The 27,262-nt window shown below is 40.0% G+C and overlaps 1 protein-coding gene across 2 annotated transcripts in view; it reads right to left on the reverse strand.

The window, feature by feature from the left end:
• Positions 1-27,262, reverse strand: part of ABTB3 (ankyrin repeat and BTB domain containing 3) — a 263,448-nt gene that overhangs the window by 104,367 nt on the left and 131,819 nt on the right. For both annotated transcript variants that reach the window (XM_065407584.1, XM_065407577.1), the window contains one exon: positions 1,882-2,031. In XM_065407584.1, the coding sequence (XP_065263656.1) occupies positions 1,882-2,031 (150 nt within the window). The remainder of the gene's footprint in view (positions 1-1,881; positions 2,032-27,262) is intronic.

Consider the following 27,262-nt stretch of genomic DNA (forward strand, 5'->3'; position numbering starts at 1 on the left):
AGGGTGGATAAAAATCAATGATTTTTTTATTTAAATCCAATTTTCTTGAGTTTGTTATTTAAAATATAATACATTTTTCTTTTTAAAAATAAACCTGTTTAAAATGAAACCTGAGTTTAATATAAAATATATTGAGGCCTATATTTATTATAGTCTCTTAAAACATTTAAATAAAACTAAATCTACGAGTCGCTATCAAAAACTTTGAGTTAGAGGCTGCTTTTCGATATAAAGAAAGAATCAGGGGAATAACATCTAACTTTTGAGGTCAAGCTTTATAAATATGGCACAATGGGTCAGCCTAAGTATCTTAGGAGACTGTCTCATTTTCAAGAGACTTAGGAATGTAGGAACTTAAGCTCCAGGCCCTTTTACTTACGAATATTTGAAAATTTTTCCAGGCTGACCTGAAATAATCAGTTTAATTTTCTGACTACAGTTAATCCCTCTGTTTGTGAGCTGAGGGGTGAAAACATTATCTACTATCTGTTCTAATCTTTTAGTTGTAAATGTTAGACGTGTTTTGATAAGAGAAGTTTATGTATCCAAAACTTTAAGATTGTTTTGTTTAATTTTAATTTTATAAGTTTGATATGCTGTTTTGTGGGTTTAATTAAATTTCAGTTACTATCCTAATATCGCTTGACACAAATCATGAGCAAAAAGTTAATTATCTAGCAAATAAGCAGTATATCGGTCACCATTTTCTAACATACTAAAAATGTACAATTAATAAGAATCTGAAAAAGTTAAGCTATATAATTGCTTAAATAAATGTATATAGTTATAGTGTACTCTCCTATATATAAATGTATATAGTTACGTAATAAAAAGAAGTATCAAATCTATATAAAAGCTCTATTTAGTTGTAAATCAGCATATTTAATGGTTATATTAATCAATGACAATGCACCCTTTCTTTAGAAAAAACCGAAGTACAAACAGAAAAGTTGATTGAAATGGATGATTTAAATTGAGGCTTTCCACTTGGTGGTTTAAATAATGATTTAAATCGCTGATTTAAATCTCCTGGATTTTAATCAATCCATCCTGCTTGGGGGGTACCTTTTTCCAGCTACATCCCTGAAGAATAATTTGTCTGTGTTTTTTGTCAACTATATATATTTATATATATATTTATTATATATATTTGCCAGACCCACCGCACCATCTTGGAATGTGCTGCTACAGCTCCTCATTCCAAAGCAGCCCTTACTACAATTATAAATAGAGCTACCAAATCAGCTAAATATTTGAATTTGAGGATACAGTATAAACATGTGATATCAGGTTTCTGCCTTCAGGGAAACCCTAAAAAGAAACGCACCTTCAACCCCTGAGTTTTTACATTGCATTAGGATTCACAAAGCATTTGCGTCCTAACAACAAAACATGTCTGTGGTGTTCAGGGAACTGTAAATAATGTATTTGTACTGAAATCAAAGCTTTAGAACTGTGACAGGTATAGCAGCTTATCATATTGCCCCAAAAGTGTTTGATTAATAACAAATAATTTATTTTCCAGGCAGCTGATTTGTGTTCTATAAGTTTTATTTTGTTTTTTCTCCCACTGGAAGTAGGGGGGAGAGAAAGTGGGGATGAAGGATCTTCTGAAATTCTAATGGAGTCATTTGTATGTTTTTGAGTATCATCTACACACTCACCCTCTTCTCTTCCAAGGCCTTGTACCACCCTTCAGCTTCCAAACTGACCAGTGGGATCGCTGTGGAGCAAACAAGGCCCTCCTTCTTCCCACTATTAAAGAAGTCTCCCTTGACAACACTCCTAGGCTCCAGCCTGTCTTTTATAGAAACATATAATACATCGGGGTTTTTGTTTTACTTTAAGAGGAAAAAATAACATAAATTATGTTGCACTTACTGAGTTCGGCAATGCTTCCCACCCGGGTAGCGAGCAAGGATTGCTCTATGGTCCTTAACTCTGATTGGCTAAACATCTGTACTTCGCCTGGCTTATTTGACCTTTGTTGGTCTTTGTGAAGGTTCAGACTGTCTGGCAGGCAGAGAACACCTAGAGTTAATAAAAGAGAGAGAAAAGAAAAGATCACTGTCATTTTAGTCACTATGGACAGTTGCTGTCTCAGTCAGACCTTGCTGTGTATGTTTCAAGACCATGTGTTTGGAGCTCAAAAGATATCTATGTTGTTTTTTTTATAAAACAAACACATATAATATAAATATAACACAATATTGCAGCTGAGTCAGATACTCAAAAATGTCCCTCATTAACTTTTCAGAATACCCTTAAGTCTCTCATGCTGTCATTGTCCATTCTGGGGATAACTTTTATAGGAAAGTCCAGTAGAATTTTATAGAGATGAAGTCAAGAACGTTCCAGAGAAATTAAGCAGAGGTCTATAGAAATTACTTTAAAAACAACTAAATTCAATAGAAAATTCTATCTATAGAATTCTGTAGGTTAGTAGAAAAACCTCTATATAGAAAGGTTATTTTATATAAAATATTATAGGACCTTTCTATAAGGAAAATTCCATTTCTAACTGTCAAAACAATGGACAGTATCAAGATGTCTGCAATGACATCTAGAAACGTATTGCATTTGTTCTGCAAATGTAACTCCTGGCTGTTGAACTGTTTTAAGTTTTGAACCTCTGCCTATAATGCAGAAAAAGCACAAGACTAGTTTAACTATAATGCACTTTTTCAGGGGCAAATAAAGCCACTGTACTGTCCTACCAAATGGACTAACTCAGATATACATTCATTCAAACACAACAGTAACATTCCAAGAGCTTATCTAATCACTCAAACACATATAAGAAACAAATGTTTATCATTTGAAAATAATTTTCATACTACAGAACAGAACTTATTAAAAGCCCTAACACCTAATCTCAAACCATAGATATTAGTGACATCAAAGTGCGGTTAAGGCAGAAACAATTCTCCCTTTTTTGAGGTATGTGAACAGTGCACCATGTGCCATGATGTCAACAGTATCACATTCCATGAGGTAAATTCATCCTTGGCATAAGCAGACGCAGCTCCATTGAAGTCACCTCAACTAAAGTCACTGAAGTCAATGGAGTTGCACTTGCTTATGCCAAGGATAAATGTGGACCTATATCTGCCTGTGCAATTTGCAAAGCTCTGATGCCTCTGTGGTAAAAAGGCAGATGTTGAAAAATATGAACAAAAAATGGTGCTTGTGAAAGGTGAGGGACTGATAACCCTGCAGACCAACCAGACATTACAAAACAAGTACAGCAACAGGCACAGCCTCCCACCAGCCCACTAATGTACCCCAAGGCTTTTCTTGAGGAAGAGGGAATAACTCAGTTTCCCTGTCCCATTAGATACTTGGCCTCTCTCTGATGCAAAAGCTACTAATCTAGCCAATGAACATCAACTGAGGAGCTATTTGTAAAGTGGCTACCTCTGGGACTCTTAAACCACAAACTAATTTCACAAAGGCCACCAAACAGCCATCCGAGGGTAGTGATTTTTGGCCATTGCTGACCCAAGTGGAAGTCAAGCCCATGACCTAGAACTGAAAGACTCCATCAAAAATATCCGTAAAACAAACAAACAAAAAATAAAAATCTTTCTACCTGCTCCAGACTCTTCCTTTTTCCCTGAGCAGAGGTAGGAGGACCCGCTGCAGAGATGCCTCATACGGACCATCATTCTAGCCACACCCCTGCACAATACTGTGATATTAATAAGCACCTAATTAAGCTCATATGCACAAGATAACCAGGCACTTCATGCTCAGTAAAAGTTAACTGAAAATGTCACCGTTTCACTTTTTGACGAGTTGGTAATAATAAAAATGTCTAACGTTTATACAGCACTTTTCCTCCCAAGGGGTCTGAAAGTACTTTAGAAGCAATATTTAGCTCCATTGAAATGCAGCCACCTGCGTGGTGGAGAGTGGCCACAAATCAACACACAGCATGCTGCTGAGCTGTTTGGAGAGGGGTCATTTTGGAACAAAGTCCATACTTTTATGAAAAGTGTCCTGGGTTGTTAATGGCCATGCAGACCAGAACCTCTGTTTTTAAGTCTAGTCTGAAAATAAAATGATGCCACACAATAAAAAAATTAGGAGGGGGGCCCTTTCCGTTAAATTGGCGTGCCACAGAATCATGAAATGAAGGGATGAAAAAGACTCTCTGAGTCAAGTATTCAGACATTACACATCAGGCAAAACTTTTCCCTACTTCATTCCCACATGAGTTTTATCTAACCTCCTTTTGAATGCCCGCTCCAGTGATAGTGCCTCAGTTCCCTCCGTTGGTCTATTCTAGTATTAATTTAGTGGTGACTCCAGAATGGTGCAGTCTCTGCCAAAATGTGGTTGCATCAATGCTGTGTATAGCAGTTATTACTTTCCTTTGCATGAGAATCCTCTGTACAAGACATATAGCCAGAGAATGTCACTGGTTATTTTTGCAACAACATCTCATAGCACGCTTAGGACTTATTTAATATTCACTGTACCCTCTAAGTCTTTTCCCCACCTTCCCATTGAGATCTGTATTCTTTATGACAATGGATTGTGATGATAATGATTTAAATAGTGTCAGCAGCGCACTAGATGCTTTACAGAGAAAAATGAGGAAACGGCCAGTCCCTGCACCAAAGAGCTTACCATCCAAGGAGACCACAAGAAGGGGATAGGAAGCAAGAAAAGCAGTGCAACTGAACAGTGAAGTTTTGCAAGTGTCTTGTTAGTTCCAAATTGTCTTGGATTTTTCTCACACCCCTCACCCCCAGCTTGGAATAGGTGAGGTTTGTTACAAAAGCCTATTGTAGAGTGGCCCTAAAATCCCGAATCAGGGAGGGGACAGACCTGATTGAAGAGGTTCAGGTTCATATCACATGGGTCTTCTTTTGTGGAAGGAAAGATGAGAGCACAGAATCTCCTTGATCAGCTGGAGAACCAGCGTACTGAATTCTCGGCAAGAGGAACCTCTGCAAGAAGGTTTTAAACGAGCCCAGAGTGGAGCACGGTCAGAGTAAGAAGGTAGGATGAAATCCTGACTCCACTGAAGTCAATGCCAAAACTCCCACTGATTTGAATGCGGGCAGAATTTCACCGATAGTGCCCAGAGAGACAAATAAGGCGTGTTATGAGGGAAGGACACAGGAAAGGAACACGACATAATACCAAATTGGGATCTAGGAAGTACAGTCAGAACTGATAGAAAAAGTAAAGCAATTGAATGAGAACAGGAGAAACCAAAAGAGGAAGCTTCGCAAAAGATTGGAAATACAATATTGGGATTGAAAGTCCTGTCTACACTGGCTTCAAAACAGAGTTTAAATACATTTCAAACTCAGTTCCAGAGAAACCGTGTTCAAACAACATCAACCCACAACTGACACACAAAAAATATATGTAGTTTGTTTAAACATGGTGATAGCAAGTATGGCTCTCATCCTAGTATTGTCCGTGCCATAATGAGACCATACTCAGGAGCAGAATGTCACTACAGAAGAGTATGATTTGTTTAGAAGAGCAAAGTGAAAGAGTGAAACATCTGGAGCGATAGTGGGGGAAACAGAGAGAATTAAAGAGCAATAAAGAAAGGAGTCAAAGAAAAGAAACAACATAAGATAAAATCAGCTTTAAAAATCCTTTTGTGATCGGCTTATTTAAATACCTGATGTACTACTCAATATTTATATTCTGTAGATGCAGAAGGCTTTGAGAAGTACAGCTTTGCTTTTTAAAATGCAGAACTGCCTGCACATTTTAATAAGTATTCTCTCTAGTGAATCCTTTCCATTTATTGAGTATATACTCTGCAGTCTTAATGGAGGTGTGTATAATTATAAAAGCAAATTTTGGAGAAAAATATCCTGCCTAAAAGAGATGTATAATTGGTCTGTTATTACAGGATAATATAGTCTATTAGCTTTTGAAAACACTAACTAGAGTGTAAACAATTCTTGTGGCATCATCAAAAAATCTTGTTACATTAAATAATGTATCATAACACTGTAGCCCTGCAAACAATCTTAAAGTGAAAATAATATCATACACTGATTATTTTTCCTCAGTGAAAACATACATCAATTAAATTTAGGTGGGGGAAGAAATGTTGGTTTAAATGAGCTATACAAAGAAGATTGAAATGGTTTTTAAAATTATATTATACATACAAGGGAGTGTTGTTGAGCAATTAAAGGCAAGAATCAGGAAGCAGGGATTATATTCTCAACTCCATGTCTGACTTGCTTTGTAACCTTAGTCAACTCATTTAACCTCTCTCTGTCACAGTTTCCTTGTAAAATCCTTATTCATTAATCGGTCTGATTCATTAATGCCTGGAAAACATTTTGAGATGCTTGGATGGAAGGTGCAATAGAAAAGCAAAATGTACTGTTGTTGAAAGATTTAGCAAACTGTAAGACATATATCAGAGGGGTAGCTGTGTTAGTCTGGATCTGTAAAAAGCAACAGAGTCTCCTGTGGCACCTTTAAGACTAACAGATGTATTGGAGCATAAGCTTTCGTGGGTGAATACCCACTTCATCAGACGCGTGTAAGACATATAGTGTCAGAAGGCTCTACTTTGGTTTGAGATTAGCCAAGATATGCAACAGCCAAATATTTGATATTTACACTGCCAGTTTAGAAACTGAAATTGACCACAGTGGGGAACATATGGAGTGGATGGTAGCTCACTGCACCTGGGGACCCACCAAACAGGCAGTAGTGAGAGAGCAGTGGAGGTAGAAAGGAGCAGGGCAACTTCCATACACTGCTATATGCTCTCCAGGGGTCCAAGCAGAAACAGGCCTTTGATGCTGCACCACAAACACCCTTAGGGGAATTTGTATGCAGCCATTGCTGAGAGTGAAAACAATGTATATCTCCTGAGCTGTGATATCTTGGAGAATGGGGGAGCCATACCCACGTCCTTCAGACAGATATTTCTGCCTTTTCTGTGGATATCCCAAGATACATGTGAATCTCAGGACACCTGTGGAATATGGGGGCTGAATCCCCTGCCCATTACTTAGGGAAGGGGGCTTAATTCCACACGTACCTTTCTACATTAATATCATAAAAGATCGTATTTCCACAATCCCCTACCTATGAAAACTGAAATTTCACTCCATTTTGTTAAGCATGTATCAGGAATTCTGAGACATCTTCAACAAAATTTCCATTCTCATCTCATATACCTATGCAAACACATCACAAGTGGAGCGTTGGCAGATTGTATGCAGTCTAGTTGTAGCTGTGTCGGTCCCAGGATATTAGAGAGACAAGGTGGGTGAGGTAATATCTTTTATTGGACCAACTTCTGTTGGTGAGAGGGACCAGCTTTCAAGCTACATAGAGCTCTTCTGGGAGACTGTTAGTTTTATTGTTTAACATAATCCAGTACATATGCACAGAGTGCATTTTGTAAACACTTATAATTTTACCAGATCAAATCTGTTTTTCACCAGATTATCTAAAGGCAAATCTATGACCTACACACTATGAATACACCAGCTTTCAAGTTTCAATCATCTTCCCTAGGAGCTGTTTAAAGAAAAGTCACAAAAATGTGACATTATTTGACAGGAGGTGTCTGGTGCAGTGAAGCAAAGATTGGTATAATTTTCACTCTCTGTTAAATGGCACTAGACTAGGGAGACTGTGAATAGAAACTGCATGCAGTTCTTGGTATCACAGTACCAGAAAAACATTGATGAACTGAAGGGAATTTTGAGAAGGGGAACAAAGTGGTTAGTAGGCTGTAGGCATTGGCTTATGCAGAAAGATTACAAGAACTAAGGCCTTCCAATATATAGTCTGGCTATGTGATGACTAAAGACAACCTGGTAACCTATCTACAAGTATTGGAAGAGCATAAACACCAAAGAGGGAAAGGAATATTTAGAATGGTCCTCATCAATATAACTATGAATAATAATATGAAACCACACAAGGACAATTTAAGTTAAACATCAGGAAATATTTCCTAACAATAAGGCCTAAGATACAGTGAGTTAGTGGAATTTTTGTTGCTTGAGTCATTCAAAATTACAAAGAACATGATAACAATTTGTTATTGTAGGGAACAGCCCTGTCAGCTGCTGCTAGGAGGATTAGATGATTTAATAGGTTTTTTTAAAATGTGTAATTTCATTCATTCATTACCATCAATCCCCTAGAATGACCGACCATGACAGATGATTTCCTGTTTAATGACTGTGATGTGTGTGAAGCAGAAAAACAACTATGCTGATAAGGCATATTTCCTAAACAAGTAAATATAAAGTAAAGTCTGGTCTGCTGTTTAACTAGCAACAGACTAAGCATGACTTGGAAGGGACATGCTACACTCCCTTTCTTGTGAACTACTTAACCTCTGCTGCCAACATCATTTTGGACTTTTTGAAACAAGCAGAGACTGAGTATTTTCTTTACAAATGTATGACAGTGAAATAAACTCTGTATGTTGCAACCATCCCCCTACTGCACATGCATACATAATGCATTTTTATGGGATTTTTAAAATATCTGCCAAGTACCTAGTGTCTGAAATGATCCTTTTAACAAGGTATTATAAATATATTTTTATACCTGTGAAATGCTCATCATAACAAGATGATTTTTTTCCATTATTTTCTATGTGTTCCTTTATTCATTAGGTGTATTTGGCTGTTTGGCATAGGCATTGTTCGTGGGATCCCTCGACTCCACATGACCATAGTTTCAGTTCTGCTGGGGTCTACTCAGCCTTTCTTTATTCCAAAGTAGCTACAAGCTACAAGCAGTTTGCCGGGTAAAAACGTTTCACCCTCAAAAAAAATTAAGTTTCTTTTTGCTCTGCATTATCATTAAAGACTCTATGGCACTTTTCACAACAGGAGAAGTGGAGTCTTTGGCCAATTTTTTTCCTTCCACTTTTGGGCATCTTCAACTGTTGTATGTCTGTGAGAAATACAGAACAGAACAAATACATGAGGCTCAGTTGAAATGTTGGCCACTTCCAAACTGCAACCAAATTTAAATTAATGGAGATATCCTATCTCCTAGAACTGGAAGGGACCTTGAAAGGTCATCGAGTCCAGCCCCCTGCCTTCACTAGCAGGACCAAGTACTGATTTTTGCCCCAGATCCCTAAGTGGCCCCCTCAAGGATTGAACTCACAACCCTGGGTTTAGCAGGCCAATGCTCAAACCACTGAGCTATCCCTCCCCCCTGCAGTCCGTACATGCAGTCCGTACATTCCAAAGGTGTCCATCATGTGAGCAGATGAAATAGGATCGTGAAGAGTGTGATGATAATTCTGTGGTGCACAGAACAGTCATGCCAGAATGCACCTGAGTGTATTATATATATGGACACACTTATAGGTATTCAAACACATAAAACATTTAAACTTACAAAGACAGGTGTAAATGATAGACTGGGAGGTGACAGGACAGTTGTGGGAAGGTAGATTCTTATTGTATGATTTATAAAGCACCTTTTACCTACACCAAGGTGCTGTACAAAGTACTGTAGGCATCACACAATGCAATAAATGTAAAAGAATTAAAGAAAACAAAATGCTTCATTCATACTTTTAAAATATGGAGTCATCGGCACTGAAATTTTGTGGAAGGGACTTCCACACCAGCTTGAAGTCAGATGTGCAAGAGCCTTGTACCTGAACAATGCACAGTGCACTGATGGAAAAGCAATTTATAGTACGTGTTTAGGTAGGCTAGGATCTTTACTAAGAAGGAGTTAAATACTGTTAAAAAATTCTGATTGGCTTGAGCAGAAATCACTTGTTAATATCATGGATTTGTTGGTCCAGGCCTCTGATAGGGATAGCTAAAATTAATCAGTTCTGTCCCTACTACTAAGTGTCAGCACATATCTGGTAGAATTCTTACAACTAAGAGTCATAGAGTTTAAGGCCAGAAGGGACCACCAGATCACCTAGTCTGACCTGCTGTATAACACAGGCCACCAACACCACCCAGCACCCATACACTAAACCCAGCAACCAAAATTAGAACAAAGTATTATAGTCCACAGGAGACTAAACTACTGTGCCACAGGCAGAGAAAAGCAGGGACCAAGGCACACCAATGCCAGAGGCCTCTGCAATGGCAGTGAATTGATTAAGTAAGAGATATCCATATTCTCCTGGTGAGTGACACTCCTCCTCCTCCCCCCCCCTAATTTATTTTCTGAAAATTATACCAGCAATTTTTTCCAGCCAGTAAAAGTTGCACTTACATATTTACTTTTGCAATGGTAAAAGGTTAAATCTGGTTATATACAAAGTCAAATATATAACCAGATTTGACCTTCTACATATAGCGATAAAGCTAGATTGACCTTTTTACACTCATCTCTCTCTATATATATTACACTCGAAAAACTATGTCCAAAGAACATTAAGGTTGCAAAGTCAAAAGTTAGGAAATGCCAGAATTAAGGCTGCCTGTGCACCATTAATTCAACCCCCTCCTACGTATGTATCATGATACAGTCTTTAATTACATGATAACATACTATTTTACACATAGGACTCCTGTCTCATTCAGCACACAAATGGTGCTCAAATAATGAACAGCTATTCAATATTATGTTTTCTCCTCACTCTTCAACGTGTGGGCCCTGGGCCTTATTTACTGCACACTGCTCAAAACTTGCTCTGAAGTCAAAATTACTAATTTCCTCATGGGCTTTTCTATGGCGCTCAATACTACAGTATCTGAGTGCTTCACAAACATTAGTTAATTTTTTTTTCACATCATCTCTGTGAGATGAGGGGTGGTATTATCCCCATTTTACAGTTGCGGAACTGAGGCACAAAGAAATTAAGGTAAAAAGTTTCCACTAATTTTGAGTGCACAGTTTCAGACCCCTAAGCCTGATTTTTCAGAGTACTAAGCACTGCATAGCTCTGTGTGTTCATAGCACAGCCCCCACTATCTTCAGCTGCAGTTGCGAGTGCTCAGCCCTTCTGCACATCAGACCTCAGGGTCTCAAGTTGGATACCCAGGAAATGAGAAAACACACATGCGTCTGACGAAGTGGGTATTCACCCACAAAAGCTTATGCTCCAATACGTCTGTTAGTCTATAAGGTGCCACAGGACTCTTTGTCACTTTTTACACAATCTGTGATCACCTGTCAAAAGTCTGGTTTAAGTGACTTGACTAGCATCACATAGGAGCTCTGTGGCAGACACAGTGATAGAATCCAATTCCCAGAGCAGCATTCAACTACCTTACTGAATCACCTGCCTCATTCACTACTAGGCAAGCCATTTGTCCAGTTTTAAGATGGACAGTTCTGTTTTGTTTGGTTTGTTCCCTGTCCGGTACTGATACAAAATCAGACATAGTTTTGTCCAGAATCACATGCAGAGGATGCCATGGTTCACAGCATGCTGCTTTGCCCCCACTGGCATGAACTCACACACAGTGTGTGCGCAAGAGCACGCTGGCAAGGGCAGGATGGCACGCTCTGCAAAATGGCACATGGTAAACTGACAGGGGCAGGGTCGTATAGGCGGGGACAGGGACAACCAATTGGATGTGTCTTGCATTCTGGGGATGCGTCAGTGGCCACCCTGTTCACTATACACCTTCTAACTTCTGCAACAAATGAAGCAGGGATCCCACAGACAACAGTCTCCTTTACTACGCAACCACGATTCACCCCCAGAGTAGGTCCATCCTGTGCACTGAATGAGGTAAGGGTCCTGTGGGGGAAAAATTAGTATGTGATAATGCCGTTAAGGACCGCATCAGAATGCACACTCACAAAGGGGCCAAATTAAGATTGCACAGACACCTTAATTTTGGCATTTCCTAACTTTTCACTGCTTTACGTTAAAAGAACATTCAGTGTGCAAAGTCAGGGTTTTGTGTTTGTGTAATTCCCTAGGTTTTTAAAAAGGCAAACTGAAAAAACAGAAATTCTATCATGTAATATTACACTGACACCCACATGGTTCATTAGCAGGGTTGGAACCTTTAAATCCACGGCACACACCTCTGCCACTTGAGCTAACGGAGTAACTGATAGCCGTTGAAGGTTGTTGTCCTCCCTGTGGAACAGCAATAATGGGGGTTGAGAGACTCACTTTGTCAAATTTTGTCAGGTTTCACAGATATTTGCTGACAGAAGAGGAATGGTGAAGATTCAGGAATCTTGGGTTCCATTCCAGGCTCTGGGGAGGAATGTGCTCTAGTTGACACAGATCCTTCTGCTCCCTCCTTGCCAACCTCTCTTCCCCCAGCTCCTCATCCCAGTCCAATTCTCCTCACCTGCCTGTCCCAGTCTACACTCCTAAGATTTCTCTTCCCAGTCTCCTTGCCCAGTCAGTCCTACTCTCCCCCTCTGGGCTCTTAATCTGACCTGTCTCTTCCCTTCCTCCCAGCATCCAGTATCCCCACTGCCTGTTTCCCTCCCTCATGGGCTCCCAGTCTCAGTCTCCCTCACTAGGATCCTCATCCAACCTCAGTCTCCATTGTCTCCCACACCCTCCCTGGATCCCTGTCCTACTCTCTCTTTGTTGAGCCATTCCTAGATCCCCCCCCATATCCTGACTCCTCATCAGCTCTATCTTCCCTTCCTCGCAGCTTTTGTTCCCCTCCACTTGTTCCAAATCCCAGTCTCCAGCCTCTCCTGTCTCAAATCTCAGTCACGGTTTCTCACTCTCCTATTTCAGTCCCAATCTATTCTTTTTTTCTCCCTCTGTCTGGCTCTTGTCTCCTCTGCATTCAAATTAGATGGCTTCCTCCTCTAGGCTGCCTGGATCCAGGAGGGAGGATCAGTGAAAGCACAGGAAAGACAAGCTCCCTGTTCTCAACTCCAGGGCCTGACCCACAGCATGGCTTAGAGTAGCCATTGCAGGGAAAGTCCAGCTTTGTCTCTATAGCCCTGGGCTGGAACATGCTCAGTTGCTCTTTAGGGATGCCCTATGCACATTCAAATCATATGCAGGAGTTGTGAGCGGATGGAGCATGTTCTTCAGTATGCACAAAACCTTCAGGTATTTTAGTTACTAAGCTCTAAGAAGTCTCTACTGAGCATGTGCAAACTGAGATTTGCCGAAGACTTATATTGAGGACAAACTTGGGCAGATTTTCACAGGAACAGCAAAAGGCACATCCGTGACACAAAGGCCACCCCCCTGCCCAAGCTCCAAAGCATAGGGGGAGGGAGATGTGCTAATGTCGCAAAGAAAAGGTTGCCAGAATTTTTTAAATATTGCAAAACAACGTATTTGTTCCCTAGCCTTGCTCTTGGAAACGGCTGAATCATTGAGGCAGACACCCAGTATGGAAAACGTCAGCCAAACTTTAACCATTTGGGATAAGTTATAAGAACTGCAAATAGGGTTTTATAATGGGAAGTGTCAGGCAACCTGAATAATAGACAGTGCTACCAGCTCTGCCTATAGTACTTATAGAAAAGGTCCCACTGGATTTCACATTGTTTTGTTAAGAATGGGAAAGGGCTGGTGAACCGCACTCTCTGAATCCAATTCAAATGTAAGTTTATACTGTAATTCTAAAAAGCTACTTCTACGAGGTAGTAATAAGAAATGGGCAAGTTGATTATTGAAATGAATACAGATTGATAAAGATTAGTTATGTCATATTGAATAGAGATATTAGAGATGGACTAAAATCAAAACCGCAAATACAAAGATCTCCTAACTTTGGAAAGGTTTAAACAATAAGAGTCATTGCACAAGGTAAATTCACAGGAGATACATATCATCTGCTTCCTCCTTCTTGAGGGTCAGAATAGATCTTCAGGTTAGGGTCACCAGGCTCTTAGAGCCTTGTCTATGGTGGTATTCAATCTGTGATTCCTTCGCTGATTTCAACAGGAAAAGGGACATTGCACTGTCACTTTGTTCTCTGTCTCATTCCTGAGGGGTACTTGGTCTCAGGAACTTGAGAAGCTCTAACTCATTGTTCAATGGCACTTCTTCTATTGCCATGATGGATATACGTCCAAACTTTTTGGTCTGAACAAAATCTTATGCCTGGAGCTAACCAAGCCTAAGACTTGGCCTGGAACTCTCTCCCTGATGTAGGCTATTAAAACGGTTTCTATAATTAATTAAAGCTGTACTTATTCCAATTATATGCTCTGTGATGGGCATAAGAAATTGGTATCTATCCTACATTTCTTAGTGGCAATAATTCTAAAGTATAGGGAACTATAAAAACTATAAGACTAAAAAGGTTAGAGTATTTGAAGAGGACAAGGGTTCAAAAAGGATTAATTTTCTGTCAGTGTAAAACATACAGTTGAAACCCTGCAGAAATCTTAATTGCAATGCATAACACTACAGGAGTGACAGGAATTCTGAGCAAGTTTTAATTGTGTCAGATGAATGTCATGGGGAAAATGAATCAATTATGGGGTTCATTTTGACTTCTAAAATAAAACTAAGTCCTAAGTAATTATTATGAATTTCTTTCAGTGAAAATCCAGAGTTCCCCAATCTAAATCAAGCTCACAAATTCATGGGCTCCAGTCCTGGCAGTACACTTCTTTTGACCTTGGAGAAAAGCAGGCTAGCCACTATCTTTGAGCTTAATTAAGAAATTAACCCATTAAAATTTTCCCAACAAATCACTTTATTTTATTTGGAATTTAGTTTGAAATCAAACTAGTTTTTCTTCTGTTCAGCATTCCCCAGAATGTGCCTATGTTGGGGAGCTGTAACTTTCCTTTAATTTTTAAAATTTGCCCAGAAATACTAAATCTGGATTGTGTTACGTAACCTGCAATCCTATTGGGTTCACACGATTTGTGGCTGATGGCGTCACAGACTGATGGCTGCAGCATCACAGTGCACATAACATTGCATCCTGCAGAATGCTATGGTATGATGGTGACATACAGTACACAAATAATAAAACATAATAGTGGTTGTCCCTCAGAATCACCAAAAGAACAGACTGTGCCTGTATTATGATGTGACACCCCCTCCCGCCCTTTTTATTTATTTATTTATTTTACACCTCAAGACTCCCCCAGTTACAGATGTAAATTCATCTCTAACAGAGCTCTGTTTATGTGCCTTTTATTCAGCTGTTCATTTACAGTGAACTACACTGTGCCACAGTGCTCCGGGAACATCCTTGATTGACATCCTTGATAGACAGGCCTCTGAAAGCTCCACCATGTGACCAATCGTACAGTACCAGATAGTCTGTTAATCACCAGTGTATCAAGTACATCAATACAATCCCCTTGGTTTTGTTCTTTTAAGACTTTGTTTTATCATATTCAGGGACAGAAATATACTGCCACTCTGACTGAGGCATAATTAGCGAGAAGAGATAAACTGTTCATTAGCACAAGAACTGATACAATCTTCTCCTATATCATTATAAAAGTAATATAGAGATAATAAAATTCCATTTTGTATCTGGACCAGCCTCTTTGCCATAAGGTTTGCATAAGGTAGCAAAATATGTTTCTTCTGAGCCAAATTCATAAAGTTAACTATGTACTTAGCTGAATAGGTATGGATTCAAACATATGCTTAAATGGTTTGCTTAAATGGTGCCGTGGAAAGGTGCTCCTAACTTTTAAAGCACTAGAAATACTTTCCCCTACTTCCCACAGTTCTGTAATGGCACTACATCACACTACGATGGACACTATAATCCTGATTGAAATGCATCTCTCCCACCTCCAATGTGACAACTAGGAATCTGTGCTTAATGGAGTGAACTGATCTTAGCTTGGACCTGGGAACTGATATTTCGGGTATCACTGAAACATAATTAAGGGCTGAATCTCTCAAACTTCTTACTGTACCTGGCTAGTAGCTTCCCCCGGTTATTTTCATCCTTGTCCAAAAATTACTGGCAAAGGTGGTGGTATTCATTGTTATTTTTAGATGCACCCTGAGCACATCTGGGGACGGACATATTTCAGCAGGCTATTTTTACTTACTTGCTTTATATTTTCTTCACCTACTGCAGCATTTCAGAGAAAGCTAATATAGGTCCTGGACGTAAGCCTCCTTCCTAATAATCTATACTTAGTTTATGGAGACTGTCTCCTACAATTACTGCCCTAGGGCTTCAGTACTGACATAAAAATGTGACCCTATACTGCTCTTTCCAGCTCTGCATAAGGGATGACTACCTCAAACTGAGACTGAGGTTAGCATCAGCTGATGGAGTGAACAAATAATGTATATCACTTTCATCTCAAAATGATTCAAAAGGATATTGTATAAGAATGCTGGGGGCTAGGAGGACTATTTAATCTGGAGTTAGACTTACTTCTGCCAGAAAACCCTTGAGAACATTGTAGTTTTCTCACAAACATGGAAATTAAGGTTTTAACTTTATTTATATTCCCCATAGAAAATTAAAAGTTATACAAGTCTACATGTAAGGTCCCTCCAGATCATCTAAACTCTGCTCCCATGGTGCTACCGTAAGGACAACCAGAAAATATGAAAGAACCTGGTCTTATCCTTCAATTTGAGGCTAAGGAGATGAGTTGAATACTGGGCTTTTCTGCTTTACCTACAGTGGGATAATACTGCATCTCACAAAGTTCAAGGGAGAAAGGAGTAAAAAAAAATGTCGTGGGATGGTCAGTTTTATGGTTTATATGCGAGATGGCAGCTCAAGCAGCACAGTGAGGGATTTAGTCCGCACTGACTCAGAAAAGAGGGCACTACCTACTGAACCTGCAAAACCACCTTCCTGCAGCACCTTGGAGAAAAAAACTCATTTTTCAAGGTCCACATCTGTTATAATATAAGCATGTACTTCACATACATTAAAATATTTGATCTTCCAAGTCAGTTGCAGAGGAACAAAATTCTGGACTGTGTAAAATATGGGAAAAAGTAAAGGGAAAATGTGGCTAATCCAAGTAATGCTTGAAGAACGAAGGAGAAATGTGGATAAAACATTTTGGGATGTTTTTAGAACATGGTAAATATACGATATGAACTAGAGGTTTTCATGCACGAGGGCAATTATGACTGAAATGGTATTATAGAAGCAAATAACTGAAGTGCCAGCAGAGCAGTAGGATTTAGAAAGGAAAGATAAGGAGATGGTGTACTGCTTTCTATCAAAAGTATGTACACAATTAGCGTAAGCTGACGTGGACAGTGGAAATAGTGAAAACATATGGGGTAAGATGAAGGAGGAGAAATATTCCTCTGACACACCCACCCTCTGCACATTTAGGGAAGAAATGGGATGGTGGGTGAGGATGCAATGGGGCTAATGTGGTCGTCTTGTCATCATTAGTGTTTGGTGGGTTTGTGTAGCAGTGTTGCATATAGGCACTTCTGTAAGATGAATGTTACCGTTTGATATGGAAATAATCCTGGTTTTAATTATGTACAGAGCCTTGAATTAAGCTAGGCACTACTCAAGATAAACAAATAAATAAATATGGAACCCGAGAGGGTGGGGGAGTTTTAGAGCACCCAATGCTGGAGCAGTGAAAGATGAGGTACTTATGGGACAGCTATTAAGAATGTCACAATATAAATAATTTATAAAAGAGGGAACTTTAATTATGAAAATACGGTACAAAAATCCATAAAACAAGAAACATGCTCAGAGAAGCATTTAGACTAAGTGGAGTTATGGACACTTTTGTCACCCCTCAGTGGGACTACAGCACTGCAATATACCTGGGGCGTGAAGCTTTCAGCGCCTAGGAAATTCCAGATGGTACAGAACACTGCAGTGCATCTCCTCAGCAACAGAGGCTACTGCAAACTCATTACATTTGTCCTTGACCCTCCACACTGGCTTCCCATAGAATATCGAATCAAGTCCAAATTCTCTGCCTTTATATTTAAAGCACTCCATGGACTGGGCCCAGGAGATCTAAAAGTTTGCCTATGGTTTTGGGATGAAGAGTGTGGTTGACAAATACCCTCCTTTGGCGCAATGGAACTCTCTACAATAAGGGCAAAGCTTGTCTGTGTGACAGACGGAACTTGCTCGGGGGCCAGTCTGAGACTGTGGAATGAATTTCCCCTGAAACTATGGACCACCACAACCGTCACCACTTTCCACTCCATGTGCAAGGCACATTTCTTTGACCTTTCCTTCTCTAACATAAATATACGGGAACAGGTTTATATTTAAAAAAAAAATCCCTCTCAAAACAAGACACGCCACTACACACTTTTCTCTCCTTGGGAAAGGATGAGAGAAGAAACAGATGTTAGTCATGTTGCTTAATGCACTGCAGGAAGGTGCCCAGATACCATGGTGATGAGAGCAGTATAAGAACCTATAGAGGATAATTCCTTTTTTTCTATAGGATGGAGGAATTGACAAGAGGTTCTACAAATGCAGATCAGAATACCAGGTGGAAATAAAGGTTACAGAGATACGTAGCCACACCTGAGTCAGATCTTCAGATCTGGGGAACATGTGTGGTTCTTTGGCAGTGTTATGTGCTGGGGTTTGTAGTTTGTGGTAGTCAAAGTCCATTGTAACAACTGAGCCTGATCACTTAGGTTCGTTTGTACATTGTGCTGGTGAAAGCAGCTGTGTATTTTGGTGATAGTACTTTGGTTTTGTTAGCCTGTTAATTTAAACGGGTGCATTATTTGTGGTGGTTTGTTAAGTGCATTGGTGGTGATGTTTTATTGCAAAGGGACTAAAATGTTATTGCAGATAACTGCCATATAATGAGATGTATTATTATAATAAAGGAAACAACATTGCAACAATACTTAGCACTTACATAGCACTATACATCTTCAAAGCAATTAACAAATATTAAGTAATTAATCTCCACAATACCCCTGTGATGTAGGTAAGTTGTATGAGCCCCACACTTGGAGCCTGGGGATCTAAAACAGAGAGCTAAGCATCTGTGGCCTTGAACAAGAGAGGGAATCAGTGTCAACACTGGGATCAGAACTCAGGATTTCCTTATTCCTGGTTCTGGCTTTTAACCACTAGACCCAACCTCCTCCTCTATAATGTGAGGGAAATAGTTGGTAATACAAACTGGGATCCTGCACTCCTTGGAAAATCAACAGAGAGGCAGCAGAGGAAATTAAAAAACACAAAATGCTGAAAGCCCAAAAGTTAATAGCAAAAAGGTGCAGCTAATACACATTTTAAAACATAGATTAAGTGAGGGCTAGTGAAAAAGTTGAGGCTTGATTCTGATCCCACATATAGTGGTTTTACAACAGTATAATTGAATTGACATCAGTGGAGTTATTCATGATTTTCCCTGCGTGAAATTAGAATCAGGCCCCAACACAACAACAGGGAATTGAGAGGAATAAGGAGTGATTTTTTTTCTGATCCATTTTAGAAATATGCTCCTTGTCTAAGTGTGGGCATTTTCTTTTCTACGTAATTATAGTCTTTTTTTTCTAAAGCAAGAGGAAATGCAGCCTAGTAGTTAGAGCAGGGGACTGGAGACAGGACTGCCAACTTCTGTTCCCAGTTCTGTCAATAAATTCCTCAAGCAAGTCATTTGACCTCTGAGTACCTCAGTTTATTCATATGCAAGATAGGAATGTCATGTGGCTTACTTCATTAACATTTGGAAAATACCTTGAGAACCTCTGATGAAAAGCCCTATACAATATGAACAGCACCCAAAGTAGTAGTAGTAGTAGTAATAATAAACTAACTCTCAGAAAAATTATTGAAGGTGAAAGGTCTCAGCGTGAGGTTGGTCTACTTAAACACAAGCAGGTGACCTGGACTGGGTAACAGAAAAGCACACTCCCCTACTGGGTACTTTTCAAAGGCAGCTCTACTGAACAGAGGTAAAAATGAAGGACTCTTACAAAATATTTCCCCCCCACAACAATAAAGACCTTAGTAAGTCCAGATATGTAATATTTCAATTCTTCCAACTGTGCCTTGTGTAAAAAAAGTTTTTAAAAAATAAAATATTCATCAAAGCAAATGTGTAAAATGAAAATACATTTTTAGATCAATGTAAAAGTTATTTATTGAAGAACTCATAGAACAGACTGTGCTACCTGAAAAAAAGCCAATAAAAAGGAAAGAGAAAAAATTTATAAAAGCAGAGTTTAAGCAGTATAGTGCAAATATTCAAACAGAGTGAAAAGTTATAAAGAAGCTTTAGTAGAACTGTTTAATAGAGTTAAGGGTACCTTAAAACAAGAGGCAATTTCTTTAAGTTCTCCTTATTTCTTACTAGTTTCTTTTAATTTTTCAATCATTCCAGCCGTTTGGGTTTCCTAGTGTTGAAAGAGAAGTACCTGCACCATCTGGTGACTCAAACACACCAAAGTAGCAGCCAGACCGTAGCTAGTTTTAATTGGCATATGTGCACTGAAGTCAATTGAGCTATGCTGATTTCCATCAGCTGAGTATCTGGCCCCATGAGTGCAATACAGAGCATGTGAGGTACTGGCTGGCATAGAGGTGTGCTGCTGCCTGCTCTTGGATACAATATCAGACAGCTGTATGCGATCATGCTCCTCTCCAACTGCTGTAGAATACATACATTATGAATACGGCTGTCGATTAATCGCAGTTAACTCACACTGTTAAACAATAGAATACCAACTGAAATTTATTAAATATTTTGGATGTTTTTCTACATTTTCAAATACATCTATTTCAATTACACAGAATACAAAGTGTACAGTGCTCACTTTATATTATTTTTATTACAAATATTTGCCCTGTAAAAATGATAAATAAAAGAAACAGTATTTTTCAATTCACCTCATACAAGTACTGTAGTGTAATCTCTTTATAGTGAAAGTGTAATTTACAAACGTAGATTTTTTTTGTTATATAACTGCACTCAAAAACAAAACAGTGTAAAACTTTAGATCTTACAAGTCCACTCAGTCCTACTTCTTGTTCAGCCAATCGTTAAGATAAACAAGTTTGTTTACATTTATGGGAGATAATGCTGCCTGCTTCTTATTTACAATGTCACCTGACAGTGAGAACAGGCGTTTGCGTGGCACTTTTGTAGCTGGTGTAAGCGGGGGAATGGTCCCGCTATTGTGGGGAACTTTCCTGGCTTCTGCACTACCCCAGTGAAATGGGCTAGCGGAAGGATCTGAGTCCTCGCTCCCACTTCCTTTACCCAGAGGCCTCCCTGCCCTGGAGGACTCCCTTTGCACTCTCCTGTCTGGCAAGGTGAGTCCTTGTAACCCCAACAAGGCTGGGCCCAGGATTCCTGGGGGACTCGACCCCCAATCTTGCTGTGGTCACCTAGGACAGGGGCTAGGACCTGCACTGGGCCCACTGCCCAGGGTCCCCCTCGCTCTCCCCAGCTGCTCACCGCACCCGGCTCCAGACTGCTCCAGCCCCAGCTCCACCACTCTGCCTCAGCTCCAGCTCCACTCTGCCTCAGCACGGCTGCTGCTGCTTCTCTGCCCCCTCTGGCTCTGGTTGCTGCAGCTCCCCTCCCAGCACAGGTCGGCTCTGTGGGCTGCTTCTGTGACTCTGCTCCCATCACTGACTTGCTTCCTGGGCTGCTTTTCTGGCCCCTCTGGCTGGCACAGCTCTGCTCCCAGCCCAGCTTGGGCCCCTGCTCTCTCCTTAGCTCGGCCCCACTCTGTCTGACCCAGGCAATTCCAGCTCACATGGAGGACGGGACCCCCCTGGCCTCCTGACTCCCTGATTAACCTGCCTGCCCTGTCAATCAGGCTGACCTGGAGCATTGGCCTCTCCCCATTGTTCCTGGGGACGGTCAGTCTCAGGGTCCTGATTTCCCATCGACCCTTCCCCTTTCTTTGGGTACTGGGAGTTAGCCAACCAAAACACCCCCACTGAATGTTAGTAAGGGGACAAAAGTCCCCTTACATTGGCATTGCAAGGTATTTACGTGCCAGATATGCTAAGCATTCGTATGCCACTTCATGCTTTAGCCACCGTTCCAGAGGACATGCTCCTGTGCTGATGGTGCTTGTTAAAAAAAATAATGCGTTAACTAAATTTGTGACTGAACTCCTTCCGGGATAATTGTACGTCTCCTGCTCTGTTTTACCCGTATTCTGCCATATATTTCATGTTATAGCAGTCTGAGATTATGACCCAGTACATGTTCGTTTTAAGAACACTTTCACAGCAGATTTCACAAAACGCAAAGCAGGTACAAATGTGAGATTTCTAAAAATAGCTACAGCACTCAACCCAAGGTTTAAGAATCTGAAGTGCCGTCCAAAATCTGAGAGGGACGAGATGTGGAGCATGCTTTCAGAAGTCTTAAAACAGCAATGCTCCGATGAGGAAACTACAGAACCCAAACCACCAAAAAAGAAAATCAACCTTCTGCTGGTGGCATCTGACTCAGATGAAAATGAACATGCATCAGTCCACTCTGTTTTGGATTGTTATCAAGCAGAACCCGTCATCAACATGGACGCATATCCTCTGGAATGGTGGTTGAAGCATGAAGGGACATATGAATCTTTAGCACATCTGGCACGTAAATATCTTGCGACACTGGCTACAACAGTGCCATGCGAATGCCCGTTCTCACTTTCAGGTAATATTGTAAACAAGGAGCGGCAGCATTATCTCCTGTAAATTGTAACCAAACTTGTTTGAGTGATTGGCTGAAGTAGGACTGAGTGGACTTGTAGGCTTTAAAGTTTTACACTGTTTTATTTGTTAATTCTGTTATTTTTTGTACATAATTCTACATTTGTAAATTCAACATTCATGATAAAGAGATTGCACTACAGTACTTGTATTAGACACTGAAAAAAATCCTAATAAAAAATAAATATGAAGTGAGCACTGTACACTTTGTATTCTGTGTTGTAATTGAAATCAATATATTTGAAAATGTAGAAAACATCCAAAATATTTAAATAAATGGTATTCTATTATTGTTTAACAGTGCGATTAATCGCGATTAATGTTTTTAATCGCTTGACAGCCCTAATTATGAATCTTAATACTACTACAGCTAATGGAATTTCCTTCAGGTCAAGAGATAGGAGCCTGATTTTATGAAACAGAAGGTCCTGTAGAAAGGTAAAACTCTGACGTCCAGTGTGTGCAGAAGAACGAGGGGGGATTTGATAGCTGCTTTCAACTACGTGAAAGGGGGTTCCAAAGAGGATGGATCTACACTGTTCTCAGTGGTACCAGATGACAGAACAAGGAGTAACGGTCTCAAGTTGCAGTGGGGGAGGTTTAGGTTGGATATTAGGAAAAGCTTTTTCACTAGGAGGGTGGTGAAGCACTGGAATGGGTTACCTAGGGAGGTGGTGGAATTTCCTTCCTTAGAGGTTTTGAAGGTCAGGCTTGACAAAGCCCTGGCTGGGATGATTTAGTTGGGGATTGGTCCTGCTTTGAGCAGGGGGTTGGACTATATGACCTCCTGAGGTCCCTTCCAACTCTGATATTCTATGATTCTATGTGCAGAATTATGTGATTGCCAATGAAGTCTATGGGTATGTCTACACTGCAATTAGAAACTCGTGGCTGGCCCGTACCAGTTGACTCAGGCGCATGGGGCTTGGGCTAAGGGTTAAGGCTTGGGCTAAGGCTGTTTAATTGCAGTGTAGATGTTCAGGCTTGGGCTGCAGCCCCAGCTCTGGGACCCTCCCACCTCACAGGGTCCTAGAGCCCCGGCTCCACCCCGATCCCGAACGACTACACCACAATTAAACAGCCCCTTAGCCCAAGCCCCACGTGCCCGAGTCAGCTAGCACAGGCCAGTTGTGGGTTTCTAATTGCAGTGTAGACACACTCTGAATAGCTATGGATTAATTATAGTGCCAAATGGATACTTTTCTATCTTACCTTCTGAAAGCTGGATTTTTGGATTCTGAAAAAGTTTTTAGAGACCCAAGGGCCAGGGTGTAGAAACTTAAACACTCTTGGTTCACACTGCTATATCTCTTATAAACATGACTGGAGCCGGTTGAAAATCTTCTGATGAAACGGCTTTCCATCCGAAAATGGTGATTCATTGAAACTGAAATATTCCATAAGAATGTGTCTATTCTGACAGAAATTCATTTAGATAAATATTTAAACAAAGCATATTGAAATGGTTAAAACAAAGCATTTTGGGGGCAGTTGTTTTTAAATCACTTTTCATTTTGAAGTTTTCTTTTTTAGTTTCTTTATATTTTTATATTTAAAATATGTTTTATTTTATTTTATTTTATTTTATTTTATATGAATTACAATACCAGCTACTAATTACACTACTTACCAATTAGAATACTAGTTACAAGTGACTAGTTAGAATTTCAATTACCAATGAGCAAACTAATTGCCAATTATCAAACCAATTTCAACAATTACCAATGAGTTAGAATTAGGATGACCAGACAGCAAGTGTGAAAAATTGGGACGAGGGAGGGGGGGCGGATAATAGACGCCTATAGAAGAAAAAGCCCCAAATATTGGGACTGTACCTATAAAATAGGGACATCTGGTCACCCTAATTAGAATATAAATACCAATGACCAAATAGAATACCAGTTACCAATGACCAGTTAGAACAATTTCAATTATCATGTAGAATACCAAGTACCAATTACAATAACTATTACAGTATCAATTACCAAATTACCAATTACAATAAATTTACCAATACTCTTCAAAATTTCCATTTTTTGTTCTTTGGGGGAACTTTTTTTCAAAATGATTGAATTTCCCTTTGACGGGAAACTCCAAGCTTGACCAGCTCTTAACTTGACAGTCTTTGACAGTAAAAAATACAACTCATTAGTATTTTCATTAAACTTCCTCTTCACAATAAAGTATGAGATCCGCCTGAGATAAGCCCCACCCCCTTTTGAGAGCCGTCTGAGATAAGCCCCACCCCTTCCCCCCTTCCCCCACCCTAACCTCCTACCCCAGCCCAGATCCCGCACCCAAACTCCCTCCCAGAGCCTGCACCCCCCTCCTGCACCCCAATCCCCTCCCCCAGGCTCAGCTCGGAGCCACATCTTACACTCTGAACCCCTCGGCCCCACCGCCAGCCCAGAGTTTGCACCCCCTCCCGCACCTGAACCTCCCTTCTAGCCCGGTGAAAGTGAGTGAGGATGGGGGACAGCGAGCAACGGAGGGAGGGGGGACTGGAGTGAGCAGGGGCAGGGCCTCAGAGAATGGGCGGGACCTTGGGGAAGGGGCGGGGAAGAGGGCAGGGCAAGGATGTTTGGGTTTGTGTGATTAGACAGTTGGCAACCCTAGCTGAAGCCCAAGGGTGGAGATGAGTTCAGAGACAAAGGCATAAAACTCACATTGACTTCACTGTGAGGAGAGTTACGCCAAAGCTAATTTTTTTTTTTTTTTAAATACCACCCTAGAAATATAGGGCCCAGACTCATCTATCAGTCACACTGGTGTAAATCCAGAATCATTCACAGAGACTACAGTCGTGTAAAACTAGTGAGAAAGGAGAATGAGGCCCACAGAATCATTTTTTGGCATATTTACAGTAAAACACAGCTGTTTATTAAGAGATTACCTCGCAAACCAAAGGGAGAGTCCAAGACCCAGATTCAGTTGAAAGGCATAAAACTCAAAGAAAATATAATCTCTTGCTCTCCAAAAAGAACATGCTTATCTCTGCAACACTTTTATCTAACCATCCCAGCTGAAAACACAGGTGCATAACAAACATTTAGCAATAAATTAACCCATGGCTAGGTTTTATAGGTCCTTGCATGAAGCAACATTTGGAACCCCCATCTGGTTTTCTCCCAGCCTCACATACCAGAATGCATAAGAATTCAAAATGGGTATTGACAACATTTTTCATGACAAATTTCATATATTTTAAAATATTTTTCTGGGCATTTTTAAAATAAAAAACGTCATTGAAATTTTTCATTTACCAAAATCCCAGTTTAATCATTTCAATTAGGGCTGTCAAGTGATTTAATTGCGCTTACTTTTTTAAATTGTGATTACTTTTTTAAAAAAGTTAATCGCGATTATTCATGCTGTTAAACAATAATAGAATACCATTTATTTAAATATTTTTGGATGTGTACTACATTTTCAAATATATTAATTTCAATTACAACACAGAATACAAAGTGTACAGTGCTCACTTTATATTTATTTTTGATTACAAATATTTGCACTGTAAAAACAAAATACATTGTATTTTTCAATTCACCTAATACAAGTACTGTAGTGCAATCTCTCTATCATGAAAGTTGAACTTACAAATGTAGTATTATGTACAAAAAAACCTGCATTCAAAAATAAAACAATGTAAAATTTTAGAGCCTGCAAGTCCAATCAGTCCTACTTCTTGTTCAGCCAATCGGTCAGACACACAAGTTTGTTTTCATTTGCGGAAGATAATGCTGCCTGCTTCTTGTTTACAATGTCACCTGAAAGTTAGAACTGGTGTTCACATGACACTGTTGTAGCCGGTGTTGCAAGATATTTACATGCCAGATGCACTAAAGATTCATATGTCTCTTGTGGCACTTTAAAGACTAACAGATGTATTGGAGCATAAGCTTTCGTGGGTGAATACCCACTTCGTCATACATCTGTTAGTCTTTAAGGTGCCACAGGACTCTTTGTTGCTTTTTTACAGATCCAGACTAACACGGCTACCCCTCTGATATATGTCTCTTGATGTTTCAACCACCATTCCGGAGGACATGCATCCATGCTGATGACAGGTTCCTCTCGATAACGATCCAAAGCAGTGCGGACCGACGCATGTTCATTTTCATCATCTGAGTCAGATGCCACCAGCAGAAGGTTGATTTTCTTTTTTGGTGGTTCGGGTTTTGTAGTTTCCGCATCAGAGTGTTGCTCTTTTAAGACTTCTGAAAGCATGCTCCACACCTCATCGCTGTCAGATCTGGAAGGCACTTCAGATATTTAAATCATGGGTTGAGTGCTGCAGCTATCTTTAGAAATCTCACATTGGTACCTTCTTTGCATTTTGTCAATTTTGCAGTGAAAATATTCTTAAAATGAACATGTGCTGGGTTATCATCTGAGACTGCTATAACATGAAATATATGGCAGAATGTGGGTAAAACAGAGCAGGAGACTCCCCCAAGGAGTTCAGTCACAAATTTAATTAACGTATTATTTTTTTAACGAGTCTCATCAACATAGAAGCATGTCCCCTGGAATGATGGTCGAAGCATGAAGAGACATATGAGTCTTCAGTGCATCTGGCACGTAAATATCTTGCAACGCCAGCTATAACAATGCCATGTGAACGTCTGTTCTCACTTTCAGGTGACATTGTAATTAAGAAGTGGGCATTATCTCCCATAAACAAACTTGTTTGTCTTAGCGATTGGCTGAACAAGAAG

This window comes from Emys orbicularis, chromosome 1, assembly GCF_028017835.1.
Source record: "Emys orbicularis isolate rEmyOrb1 chromosome 1, rEmyOrb1.hap1, whole genome shotgun sequence".
NCBI classification, from domain to species: domain Eukaryota; kingdom Metazoa; phylum Chordata; order Testudines; family Emydidae; genus Emys; species Emys orbicularis.